Below are 11458 nucleotides of genomic sequence, written 5' to 3'. Positions count from 1 at the left end.
CCCGAACGGATTCACCGTCATGTTCGGATCAGATTATTACTCCAACACCATCTCCTGGAGATACAATAACAACAACAATAACAACAATAATTACAACAACGACGACAACGACAACGACAATAACATCTGCTCGGTGGAGGATATCGTCTACGGAGAATGGTTGGATGACAAGCCGCTCCGGTCTCTCGAGGAGGTTACTGAGAGGTATCAATTGGCTGTAAGTCGAAATCACTCCTGGCCTCTCTGTGCCGACGCCATCCCTTCCTTCTCTGCCCTGCCTTCTCTTCTAAAGTACCCGGACTGGGCGCATGATACTGACATCTACCGTCTCGTGTACCATCCAGCCCGAATGGAACAACGCCTGTAGTCCGATATCATCGACCAACGGGACCTCTCACGATCTCTCCGATACCACCGTCCGGACGATCAAGGTGGCCAGTCCGTACTTGGTCCCTCGCCGGAAGGAGAAGGGAAGAAGCTACAACGGCGCACGCAGGAGTAGTAGTAGTAGAGAACCGCTAAGACAAGACGAACTCGGGACGCAAGAGGACGAAGACGAGGAGGAAGGGTTTCGGAGGTGTACGATGTTGAAGCCTGATAGAAGGGGGTTGATCAAACGGTTGTTGAGGAGTAGGAATGGGCTCGTGTGAGTGCCCCTGCCGCGCCGAGTCCAAAGGGAAGCGGTACCAAGCGAGCTGACCCTCCGTGTAAAATACTATGCGTCGCGGTCTGGGCGACATTACTGTAGGCTGATCGGGGACTCGATCACCGAACATCAAGGTCAGGTCCTCATCACCATGTTCGGCCGAGACATCACCGACGGTCTGCTCGAAGCGACCTCTAGCGGGATGTGGGAGAACGGTCTCCACCTCGTCCCTTCCCACCCCGAGATCCCCTCCCTACTCGCCGAAGCCGGGGTGACCGAGGACAGGCTCCGTACCCCCTTGATCAAGTTCTGGCGACATCACCACCTCGCCACCGACCTGGAAAAAGTCTCCGCGTTCGCCTTTGCCGGGGACCGGTACAGCCTGAACCCGGAGAGGGAGACCGGCAAGGACTGGTACGAACCGATGATCGAGCAAGCGACTAGGACAGAGGTGTTCATCAGGCCGGATAGCGAGGCGTTGGAGGAACCCACGATGATCGTATTGAACCTCGGGGCGCATCTGGTTTGGTACGAACTGGGTAAAGACTTGACCCCTCTCGATTACCTAGAAGGGATGGAGAATATCGTTAGTATCACCTGCGTAGTTCCCCGTGACCGAGGCGGCTATCGTTACAAATTCGCTGACCTGGGAAAACCGAACCTTTGCCCGTCGCGTCGTAGGTCAACATGATGGAGGAGAAATTGAGGAACGCTCCGATCCCCCTCTCCCCCGTGATCAGGACGATGGCGCCGGGTCATGTAGGCTGTGCGACAGCTTGGCAACGTGAGCAGGAGGCATGCGAGATATCAGCTAGCCGCCCCGTTGATACTGAACAAGATTGCGGGCAACGTTCGCAGCGGACAACTACCAGACGGGGTTCAGGTCCGAGGCTGATATTCGAGCCAACGCACACAACTAGTGAGTCCCGGCGTCTTACCTTTCTCTCACATACACACAAACTTACGTATATACCTCTCGCTCGCGTCTTGTGCAGCAACACGTTCTCCTCCTTCAACGGGATCATGTGGAAGGCCCGATCATCGAGCAGAGCGCCTGGGGCCTTTGATTTCATGGCGGATCCCGAGCTCGATTCCGCTGGACGTAATCCCGGTTTCCGGGTGATGGACGTCTGGCCGATGTCTGCCAAGCGGGCCGATGCGCATTTGGGTGAGTGGCGTGGTGGAGTTTTACCTACCACTGCTACTATCGCACATCCTACCTCGCAAAATTTCGACGTGACTGAATTACATGCGTTCGATCGATCCTTCTTGCAGCCCCTGGCAACGACTGCTTGCACTGGTGCCGCGTGGGAGTCCAGAACTATTGGGCCGATCTAATGTTCCACATGATGCTGGACGAATCACGGAATCACGACTACATGTAACGCCCCCTCGACAATCGATGTGTAGAATGGGACATTTCCTTCGGCTTTGTATCATGGAGGGTTACGGTATAGAAGTATGACAGAGAGAGGAACGACTCGCGTGACTATGGGTGGGGAATCTCTAGATGCATATCGCAATACTTACAAGCTCGTTGCGTTCCTCGTCTGCGCCGAAGCTCCACCTCACGAGACGTGTGAGCGGTACCATCGGAAATTGGAGGATTGGATTTAGCCGACGGGTACGATAGGATAGCATCACGCAAGCAGGGCATCTAGTCGTTAAATTTGGAATGCGATCCGAATGTTGTATCCTATAGATGTAATCTTCAGTCAGGTGTAACATTAATCATCTTCCCGCTATGTTGTTTTCGAGTGCGCGGTGGTGACGAACAGATGCCATATCCGGCTTGTAGTATCTTTTGCACGACGGATCGAATAGTCCCAACTTCCAAGTACTAAAGTCTTCTCAAGACCTACAGTGTCTTGTGCTTCCGCTCAAGGCCCGGCACCTAGACCAGTTTCCAGTCGTTCAACTCTTAGCGAGAAAACAGTCCCGTGATGATACCCTCAGACGGAAGCTTTGGCCTGGCACCTTCTCGACGGTATACGCAAAAGTCGATGATATTATGATAGCGTTACAACCTTACTCCTGAGTCAACAGGTCTATGCAGATCCTACAGAGAACGACACGCAATATCCCAAGACGCCCTCGATCGAACAGAATAAAGTCCATCAACACAGACGATGCTGTTTCAAAGCGCTAGCTAGCGGCATGTGAAACGAAGCCATTTCGGTGTCTTTCCAACCGGCTCCGATGATGAGGGTATCGTCCAACCACCCGTGGCCGAGGTGTGATTCCGGAGACGGGTCCCACGATTCTTGCTTGAAGAAAGGATCGCTCTCCGTGGTATTGTCATTGGCGCCGTCCGAACCACCAAACACATGCGACGAGGGGAAGAATGCCGCGCTGACCGCAAAGACTACACCCGAGTCGAACTCGTGTGAGCCTACAAGCGAGCAAGTCAGGCATTGTCAGTACCCCGACTAATGGGCCAGACTAGAGCACCCCGGGACGATGCTCACCTAGATGAACCGGCTGAGAAACGGATATAGGCGCATGTGGTGCATCCACCGAAAGCGTCATGAAGAATCTGTGGCAAGGTATAAAATCAGTATGGATGTGCCGATTCTCGGCAAGGGGACGATGAACTTACCTTCTGTACTCGTTCCAAGATATCTTGAGATGACCCAACGCGAACAGGACGGTGTTGGTCGAGTCCGGCTTGCAAGTCCCGCGAGGACACAGAGTCACCCTGTAATACGGCGTAGCTTGATGTATCGAATGGATTTGAAAGTTTGGGAAGCTCGCTTGAAAGCAGGTGTTTGCAGCTTCGGAAAGGAGGTCATTGGCGATCGACGGAGTGGATGATTCGGATTCGACCAGGGTCATGTAGTCGGTCTTTGTGGTCGAGCCCGTCAAAGCTACCTTTTCTACCGGCAATGCGAGGAGGTCCGGATCGCTCGCCGTCTGTAGAACGATCGAGGGGACTACGTTGGCGTGAAACTGCGGAAAGTTGGACGGCGTAAAGCCTTCGCTCGACGAGTCGAACCAGGGCCGGTAGATACGAGCTCGACGAGAAGGCGCCGATGCGCCAGCGAAGAACGGTGCCCAGTTCTTCTCGTAAGGCTCCTTGGGACCCTCTTTGCCCAGTTCGGTGACGGCCTCGATACGAAGCGGGACGTCGCCATGTCCGAGCCGAGTCATCAGATCCGCAAACTCGGGCCAGACGACACGGAGGTCGACGACGGCCATCGAACGACAGACTTTGGATACCTGTGACGTGGTTCCAAAGACGAGCAAGAGCTGTCCCTCGTCGGTCCACATTAGGCGCGGATCTTCCGGACCTGCTTCGACTCGATCGAGGCAGGGGCGTGGCGTTTGGCGCCAGACTGGCAGGTCCAAGACGTAAGGCGCAGGACCCGCCCGCTTCCAAATGCTTGCCTTTTCGTCAAAGTTTGCATAGAATCTGGTGGCGCCAGGTTGTAGCAAATTGTATGATCCGTTTAGCACAAAAAACGTCAGATCTCGAGGCCCATAAACACCCACCCGATAAGTGTGCTATTGCGCAACCACGAGGTCTTGTCGCTTTGCGGGTCCTCGGCAGATTGGTACTCGTTCGACATACCTCGGGCGACGACGAGGGCGTCGAAGCCGCTCCCGGGAGGTAATCGTGAGATGGCATTGTTGGTATTGGCCCAGCGGCGATAGTCCTTGTGGAACGGTTCGCGGGTGTCCGAGTCGATCCATTGATAACCCGAGGGGTAGAGTGGATCGACTCTTGCATACCGACCGATATTCAGCCCCAACTTTGGGGACAGGCCGCCATGTTCAGTCTTTTGTAGAGACGAGGCCAGGTGGCGCAAGTATGTCGGATGGAGGCCATCGTTCGACGTCGATGGGAGCAGGAGCGAGAACCATTGAAAAGGTGCGCTCGTCGTGTTGAAATGGGTGATGGAGTTGAGCGTCAGAAGCAGTGCCAGCGCTGCAGTGATGTATCGCAACAGGCCACTGAGGTTCCGAGCGCTCGTCCGAGGCTTGAGTTGCTCGATCGGAGAGAGTGATTGTCTTGCCATCCTTCTGGTATCAATTTCGTGGCGATTGCTATGGATGATCCCGCCGTACATGTCGTTGCAGAGCGCCCATCTCGCAGCTCACAGACGAATCGCATCGTGGACGGACGGCAGGCTACCTTTATACCAGACTCGCCCCAGCTCGATGACAACAACAATCAAGGCCTATAGTGTTACAACTTGGCAGCGCTTCTCGGACCCAAGTAGGTAGCGGGTGAAGCATGCGACAAAGCCGATAGCGGGATCGGAAGAAAAACTGCCCGAGCGCGGATGATCACACGCTTTTTCGGTCAGGCTGCTATGCCGCCGATTGTTTTTCCTGCTATTACACGAGCGCAGCGATGAGTCTGGCGGGTTAGTAGCGATGGAAAAATCTCCATTCGGTTCCGGGTGAATTCTTCTCGCACTTTGGCTTGCCAGTCTGCTGTCTATGGGGTCAACCTATGACCTCGTGGCTGCTTTTCCGCGCGCCACTCGTATCTCCCGTTTCAGCCATCGTCGACTGACACAACGGTGCGACCGGCATCGTACGTATCATACGTGGGTCTTTGGGTCGGACATGCAGGACCTGGTAACCTAAACCCAAGTTGATGTCCTAGTCCATGCCGACTACGCTATGATCTGTATCAAACGTGTCCCCCCCAACATTGTCAACGCATACAGGACACGAACCTCCCGCCTCTCCTGAAGACCGAGTTCAACGGGATCAATCCGCCGCCGAAACCTTAACCTTGATCGTGAGAGCGCCGGCGCTGAACAGATATCTGTCGTCTTGGCTCCCGCCTGGTCGATGGGTGGGTGTTTGCCTCTGACGGCCTCTGCCTATATGTTCTATAGTGCCATCGCTCGATTGCTACGGCTCGTCTCGTCTCCGGAGCGCAGCGGGAGCCTTCAGGTCGACAGGAGCCTGATATACCTGTAAGCCGGGACCGCAGAATGATTCTCACCGACACTATCCATTCGGGCGATCCGATCGAGGCTAGTCCATCTCCCTCGGAATATCCTTGGAAAGCATGTTACAGACAGCACCTTGGGCGAATCGATCTCGCTCACGCTGGATCCATTGCGCCGTTTTCATTACCATCAGCGTAGTAATCCTATTCACCGGATGGCACAACCATGTCGGCGTCGACTATAAAGCGGCATATGGTATTCCCACACCGTGGAGATGGTCGAACATCGCTGAAGAATGGATCGCGCTGGACACCCGACTCGAAGAATGGATCAACGTTCCCATCCCCAGCGCAGAGGACATGGCCCGGCAGGGTGAAGCGCTCTGCCCAACGGGTCTGGGAGGGAGAAACGAGACTTCTTTCCACGTCGATCAACAAGCGTACTGGTCCTCGGTTACGACCGGGGACATCAAGCGCGCAAGGCAAGACTTGGTCGATTGGCTTCGAGCTGCTCACAAACGAGGAGAATTTGTCATCTGGCCCGAGACTAGAACGAAGCAGAAAAAGACTCGCGGGATGATCATGACCGGCGGGAATGGGCGCACGATGAGACGGGTCGCTTTGACGCTCGATCTCGTCAGGAACGTCTATCATAACCAGATCCCCGTGGAGATATTCTCGTTCGCCGACGAGTTGATTGATGAGCGAGACAAGGCGATGATCGAGAGGTTCGGAAAGATTTCGTTCAAAACAGTGAGTGTAGGGCGATTCGGTCTCGTTGTACCAAGACTGATCAAGCTTGACCGCAGATTCAAGGCAAGAAGACTGGGGCGAAACGACACTGTATGTATACCATGGCACACGATGTGATCGACCGAAAACAGCCAGTTTCACCGGAACCTCAGGCTGAATGAATGTTCTACTTCTCCCACATCCAGACATCAAGGGCAGGGCTTTCTTGCGGAACTCGTTCGACGAATTCTTGTACATCGACTCGGATAGCATTCCGCTGCAAAACATCTCGCAATACTTTGATGCAGTCGAGTATGCTAGTCAAGGCAGCGTTTTCTGGCCAGACATCTACAAGGATCATTGTGCGTAGTCGTCCGATGGCAAGGCTTGACGACAGGCTTACCAGGACCACCGTGGTTTCGATCGAAGCTGCCAATGCGATCTGGCGTATCATCGGCGAGCCATGTGGAGGTGACTGGGCTCAAGAGACGGGCCAGGTGCTATTCGATCGGACGGGCAACTTTGGCTGGAATCAAGCCGTACTGTTGCTCGCAGACCGGATGCAGACGCAGGGCGACTTTTGGTATCACTTTAGCTACGGCGACAAAGACACCTGGAGATACGCCTTCAAGATTCTGGGCTTGCCGACTCCGACTAGTGGTCGATCTTACTCGCCTCTGGGTGGATACCTAGACCGAAACGGTACCAGACAAGAGCAGTTCTGTGGGCACACAATGCTTCAGGTGAGTCGTTGCCACTCCACTGTGTCGAACGAACTGAGCTCAACAGGCGGTCTTTGATGCTTCAGTGGGGGTTGACACCGCCGGATGCGCCAGACGATACGAGATATCATCCAGAGCCGGGGTTCGCTCACGCGAACATGGTTAGCATCCCGTCGCGCTTCTATCCAACTCGGCGGCTGACATGGTGATCTCCGTCCGTACCCAGCTCAAGTACCACGACTCTCATAAAGGACGAGTCGATGTATTTTCGCAACTGCAGCGACTCCCTGTGGATGCTTTGACGGAACCATCTCTCGAACGTCTGTCATACGTATTCGATTGGGAGGCGCGATGCCTGTCGATCGAGAAGCAGTACACAGAAGAAGGAACAGAAGTGAACCCGGATGATGATGGGCCGTTGACAATCCCGTTCGAAGACGCTTTTTTGCCGGGGAGAGAGCAGGAACTCTTGGCCATCCGGCAAGTCGCTCATCAGCTTAGTCAGCTGGGTTCGGAACCCTTGGATGATGTAACGATATGAGATTTCGCGAGCATGTAGACCGAGCCGATGAAGTGGGGGCTAGTTCATCACAATCCATCGCAATAAAGGAGAAAGTGAACGGGATCGAGACTGCGCGCCTGTCCTGCTTCGGAGCGACAGGTTCAGCTCTGTTCGGAGCTTTCGGGCATCCCAGGACACCCGTTGACAAGTCCAGAGCCGTTACATTCAGCGACTTCTGAACGACCTCACCGCTAGCTTGCACTGTATCGGCGCATCAGCTCGAGCTCTTTGCTCTCCTGTTCGTTTCACATCGTTCGCTTCCGGTTGCGACTCAAGCGCGGCTGATCGGAAATTACTTCCTGCCGTACCTCGTTAGATCACATGGAACCATATTCGCTTCCTCTTCCCGAGACTTTTAGGTTCGGGGCTCCACCTCCGGAGTATCTTTCGTCTTCCGAAGTAATCCTCTGGCTCGAGTGGCACTGTCGAAGTACCTGGTTAAAGTCGATGCCCTCGATCGGTCTTTCCTCATGCGAGCGTCGCACCAGCTTGCGCTTCGCAAGACCTGCTGCAATCAACCTCCCGTGATGGCCTATGTCGTCGGAATACCCCATCGCAAGATCGAAGTGCTGGGGCTATGCACGCTTTGCATAATTCTGTTCTGTTGGCTGGCCGTATCGTTGGATGAAACCATCTCGATCCGGTTCGTCCCGCCATCATCGACGTCGTACTGGGATCGATGGTCACGATCTACGGATCCTCCGAGTCCTCCATCAGCCTGGTTCTCCGGCGGGGGAGTCATGCGCTTGGACCGCAATGACCCATTCGCATCGTACTACACTGTCAGTGCAGAACGGGACGAGCGCCTCGACATGCGATGTGACGAGATCCGCACCGTTGGCAGTAGCATTTTATGCGACAACACGACAACACGATGGCCTATGTAACGCTTCTTCGACAGCTCGATCGAGCCGCAGCTGAAGAGGGCCGACAGATTGAGACATCAGAAGAAGAGCCCAGTCGTTCTCCTATCGAGAGCCGATCGCCCGTCTTGGGGGACCTCGCCGGCAAACGCGCCCTCATCCTTGGAGACAGCGTGGATCGGTACATGCTCATGTACTTGCGAGACGAGGTCACGAACGATGCCAGGTACTTTTCCGAGTGCGATATGGACGACTCGAGGGTACTGAAGGAGTTTGGATGGACTCAGGGGGCGCCGAGGATGATGGTCATCCCCATCGTGCCTCCGCCGGGAACCACTGAGCAAGAGTTTGACTTTGCCAACGACGTCGATGTCAATCAATCCCCAGAATTTCTCAGCAGTGGGCGCAACGAAGCCCAAGTCGAGCTGGTGGCGAAAGCAAAGATGCGCGCCCAAGCTCAACTCCGGGTCGACTTTATGCACATGTACGGCACGGACGACGACGATCTATGGGAAGATCGAGCGTCGCACCAAGAGGTCACAGCCTGGCGAACGCAAGACAGGCTGGAAAAGGTCAAGACCATGTGGGGCGCCGAACCTGATACCTACCACGCCGTCTTTATCAATTTCGGCCTGTGGGAACTGGCTAGATATCAGCGTACAGCGTATGACCTACACTCGTCGGACGACGAGATAGGCTTGCCCCAAGAATGGTTGGAGGATTTCAAGAACCGGCTGAGGATGTACGTCGAGCGGGTACAGACGGCATGGTCGCAGGCCAAGGTGGTCATCAGGACCATCCACGACCCTCGTGAAAACGCCGGAGGATGGTTCCGTTCCGCCAACATGAACGCTGGAGGGGTCAGACGAGCGCCTTTTACCAGACTTCGGGTCGTGCAATTGAGACGAGCTCAGGTGCAGGTGGCACAAGAGCTCGGGCTGGACGTTTTGCACTGGGCGGACCACATGATCGGCCAGGACGATTCGTGGTTGAAGGACGAGCTGCATCCGGGTATACCGGGCAGTCTCGTACTAGCAGAGATGTATCTGAGGATGTTGGCGGAGACGAGGAGCGATCTAGGGCAGCGACAGAGTCTTCGAGCGTAAGTCGTCTAGCAAGTCCCGGAACGGAACTGCGTTGACGTGTTTGGTGTCCACTTACAGATGGAGGGAAGATGACGTCTAGCGGGATTGCTACGACACAATTCACAAGGAAGCCAAGGCGAGACAAGACTACCTCCTCGATTTGAAGGCCTTCGAGGCTGCGATCGTCTAAATTGACGACAGTGTATATCGAGGGTTTCCGGGCCGGCACCGGACGTCCTTACCCTAGTGATCGACGCTGACAGCCCCTACAGTAGGAAGACGTAGACAACATATTCAACATTATTGAACAAGATTGTCATTTCGCGAGGAATCGCATTTACATATACGATTACAATAATGTTAAGAGTCGACGGAGCTCTATGTGCCGGTCATAGTATGATCACCGGCCGTTCAATACTCTACAATACTCGATACAGTGTGTTGGTGTGGGGTGTGGTGTTGGATCATCCATTTCATCGCCCGAGCCTGGAGAAAGGTTACTGGCGGAGATCCTTCTTTCTGCCTTCTTTCTAGCTTCGGGTCTCCTCCATATAATTGATCCCCTCGGACCTTCCATCCCCGATCCCCGATCCTCGCTGCACATCAACCCCTGCCCTTTGCCCTTCCCTCTGCACCGCAGCCTCCTAGCAAGCAACTCCCAGCCAAGCCGGGTCTAATAGCTATAATAAGCCGGCGGCGCCTCGTCCCATTCCCTCCCTTCCGCCCATCGTCGGATGTTGATACTTGAATTACAGCTCGAGTTGGTAGAATCGGCCGAAGAACGACGAAGGGGAAGAGGGAGGGATTTCCAGTTGAGACGCCCTGAGGATGAGTACGAGGATGGGGATGAGGATGGGGATGGGGATGAGAGGTTCGAGCGGGAGTGGGTCTCTTGGAATAGTTTGTCTAGCCAAGCAGGTGGAGCCTATAGGATCCGAAAGAAGTGACCGAATTGTAGTCCGAGTCAGTCTCCGCCAATCGCTCTTTCCTTTTTTACGTCCTATCATCTATACAGCGGGAGAGGATATGAAGAGGGGAAAGAAAAAGGAGAAGGACAAACTCACATTAGGCTCCCCCCTTAACTTCCTCTCTAACGACCCCAACTTTACTCGTACTTCGAGGTCCGACCGTCCCGCCTGACGTTTAGAGGTGACGTATCGATCGAGTACGTCCACTGCGTATCTACAATTTGCAAGATCGGTGTGCGAGAAAGGTAGGTTGGGTTAGTACGATGTTGGTATCGTTGATGATTGATGATTTGATGGAGAGATGGCGTGGGCGAGGCTATTGTACGACCAATGCCGGAGTGTGTATAGGGCGGGGGGGGGGGGGGGGGTGGGGGGGGGGGGGGGGGGGGGGGGGGGGGGGGGGGGGGGGGGGGGGGGGGGGGGGGGGGGGGGGGGGGGGGGGGGGGGGGGGGGGGGGGGGGGGGGGGGGGGGGGGGGGGGGGGGGGGGGGGGGGGGGGGGGGGGGGGGGGGGGGGGGGGGGGGGGGGGGGGGGGGGGGGGGGGGGGGGGGGGGGGGGGGGGGGGGGGGGGGGGGGGGGGGGGGGGGGGGGGGGGGGGGGGGGGGGGGGGGGGGGGGGGGGGGGGGGGGGGGGGGGGGGGGGGGGGGGGGGGGTGGGGGGGGGGGGGTCGGACTCACTCAAGGTTCGGACAAGCGTCTCGCTTGAAGTAGAGCTCACGGGTGATCAAGGTAAAGCTTCTTCCTGAGTCTGAGGAGTTGGTGTGAACATGGTGATACTCTACAGTAGGTCGAGGTCGAGGTTTGTTTCCGCAGTGATGATCAGAGGTGTAGTGTGCGTGCGATACGCGATAGGCAGATGGGAATTAGGTTAGAGAATTAGAGATGCTATTCGTTCGATCCTTGTTCGAACACACCCTGACGATCTAGGAAATCGTTCTCGCCTCTCTCTATATATAGCAAACGCATTTCGACA

At 55.5% G+C, this 11458-nt stretch overlaps 4 protein-coding genes across 4 annotated transcripts; 3 read left to right on the top strand and 1 right to left on the bottom strand.

The window, feature by feature from the left end:
• HD553DRAFT_353467 (uncharacterized protein) lies at positions 1–2391 on the top strand. The gene is made up of 7 exons (XM_046183776.1): positions 1–217; positions 345–646; positions 749–1232; positions 1328–1430; positions 1505–1565; positions 1642–1814; positions 1922–2391. Exons 1-7 carry the CDS (start codon positions 20–22, stop codon positions 2029–2031), a joined length of 1431 nt encoding a protein of 476 aa, XP_046032319.1. The 5' UTR covers positions 1–19; the 3' UTR covers positions 2032–2391.
• Positions 2392–2763: 372 nt separating this feature from the next.
• HD553DRAFT_346782 (uncharacterized protein) lies at positions 2764–4665 on the bottom strand (the record flags this gene model as incomplete). The annotated part of the gene is made up of 4 exons (XM_046183240.1): positions 2764–3038; positions 3115–3182; positions 3246–4058; positions 4139–4665. 4 exons carry the CDS (start codon positions 4663–4665, stop codon positions 2764–2766), a joined length of 1683 nt encoding a protein of 560 aa, XP_046032318.1.
• Positions 4666–5861: 1196 nt separating this feature from the next.
• HD553DRAFT_252152 (mannosyltransferase putative-domain-containing protein) lies at positions 5862–7376 on the top strand (the record flags this gene model as incomplete). The annotated part of the gene is made up of 4 exons (XM_046177321.1): positions 5862–6327; positions 6494–6649; positions 6717–7030; positions 7176–7376. Coding segments are annotated over 4 exons (1137 nt in total), but the record flags the coding sequence as incomplete, so codon positions are not given.
• A 1069-nt stretch (positions 7377–8445) lies between these two features.
• Positions 8446–9660, top strand: HD553DRAFT_353466 (uncharacterized protein; the record flags this gene model as incomplete). Its single annotated transcript, XM_046183775.1, has 2 exons — positions 8446–9536; positions 9598–9660. 2 exons carry the CDS (start codon positions 8446–8448, stop codon positions 9617–9619), a joined length of 1113 nt encoding a protein of 370 aa, XP_046032316.1. The 3' UTR covers positions 9620–9660.
• Positions 9661–11458: the final 1798 nt, after the last annotated feature.

This window comes from Filobasidium floriforme (genome assembly GCF_021052385.1).
Source record: "Filobasidium floriforme strain CBS 6241 chromosome Unknown HD553scaffold_42, whole genome shotgun sequence".
In the NCBI taxonomy this organism is placed as follows: Eukaryota; Fungi; Basidiomycota; class Tremellomycetes; order Filobasidiales; family Filobasidiaceae; genus Filobasidium; species Filobasidium floriforme.
Note: the sequence above shows the minus strand (reverse complement) of the source record. Positions and strands in the feature narration are given on the sequence as shown.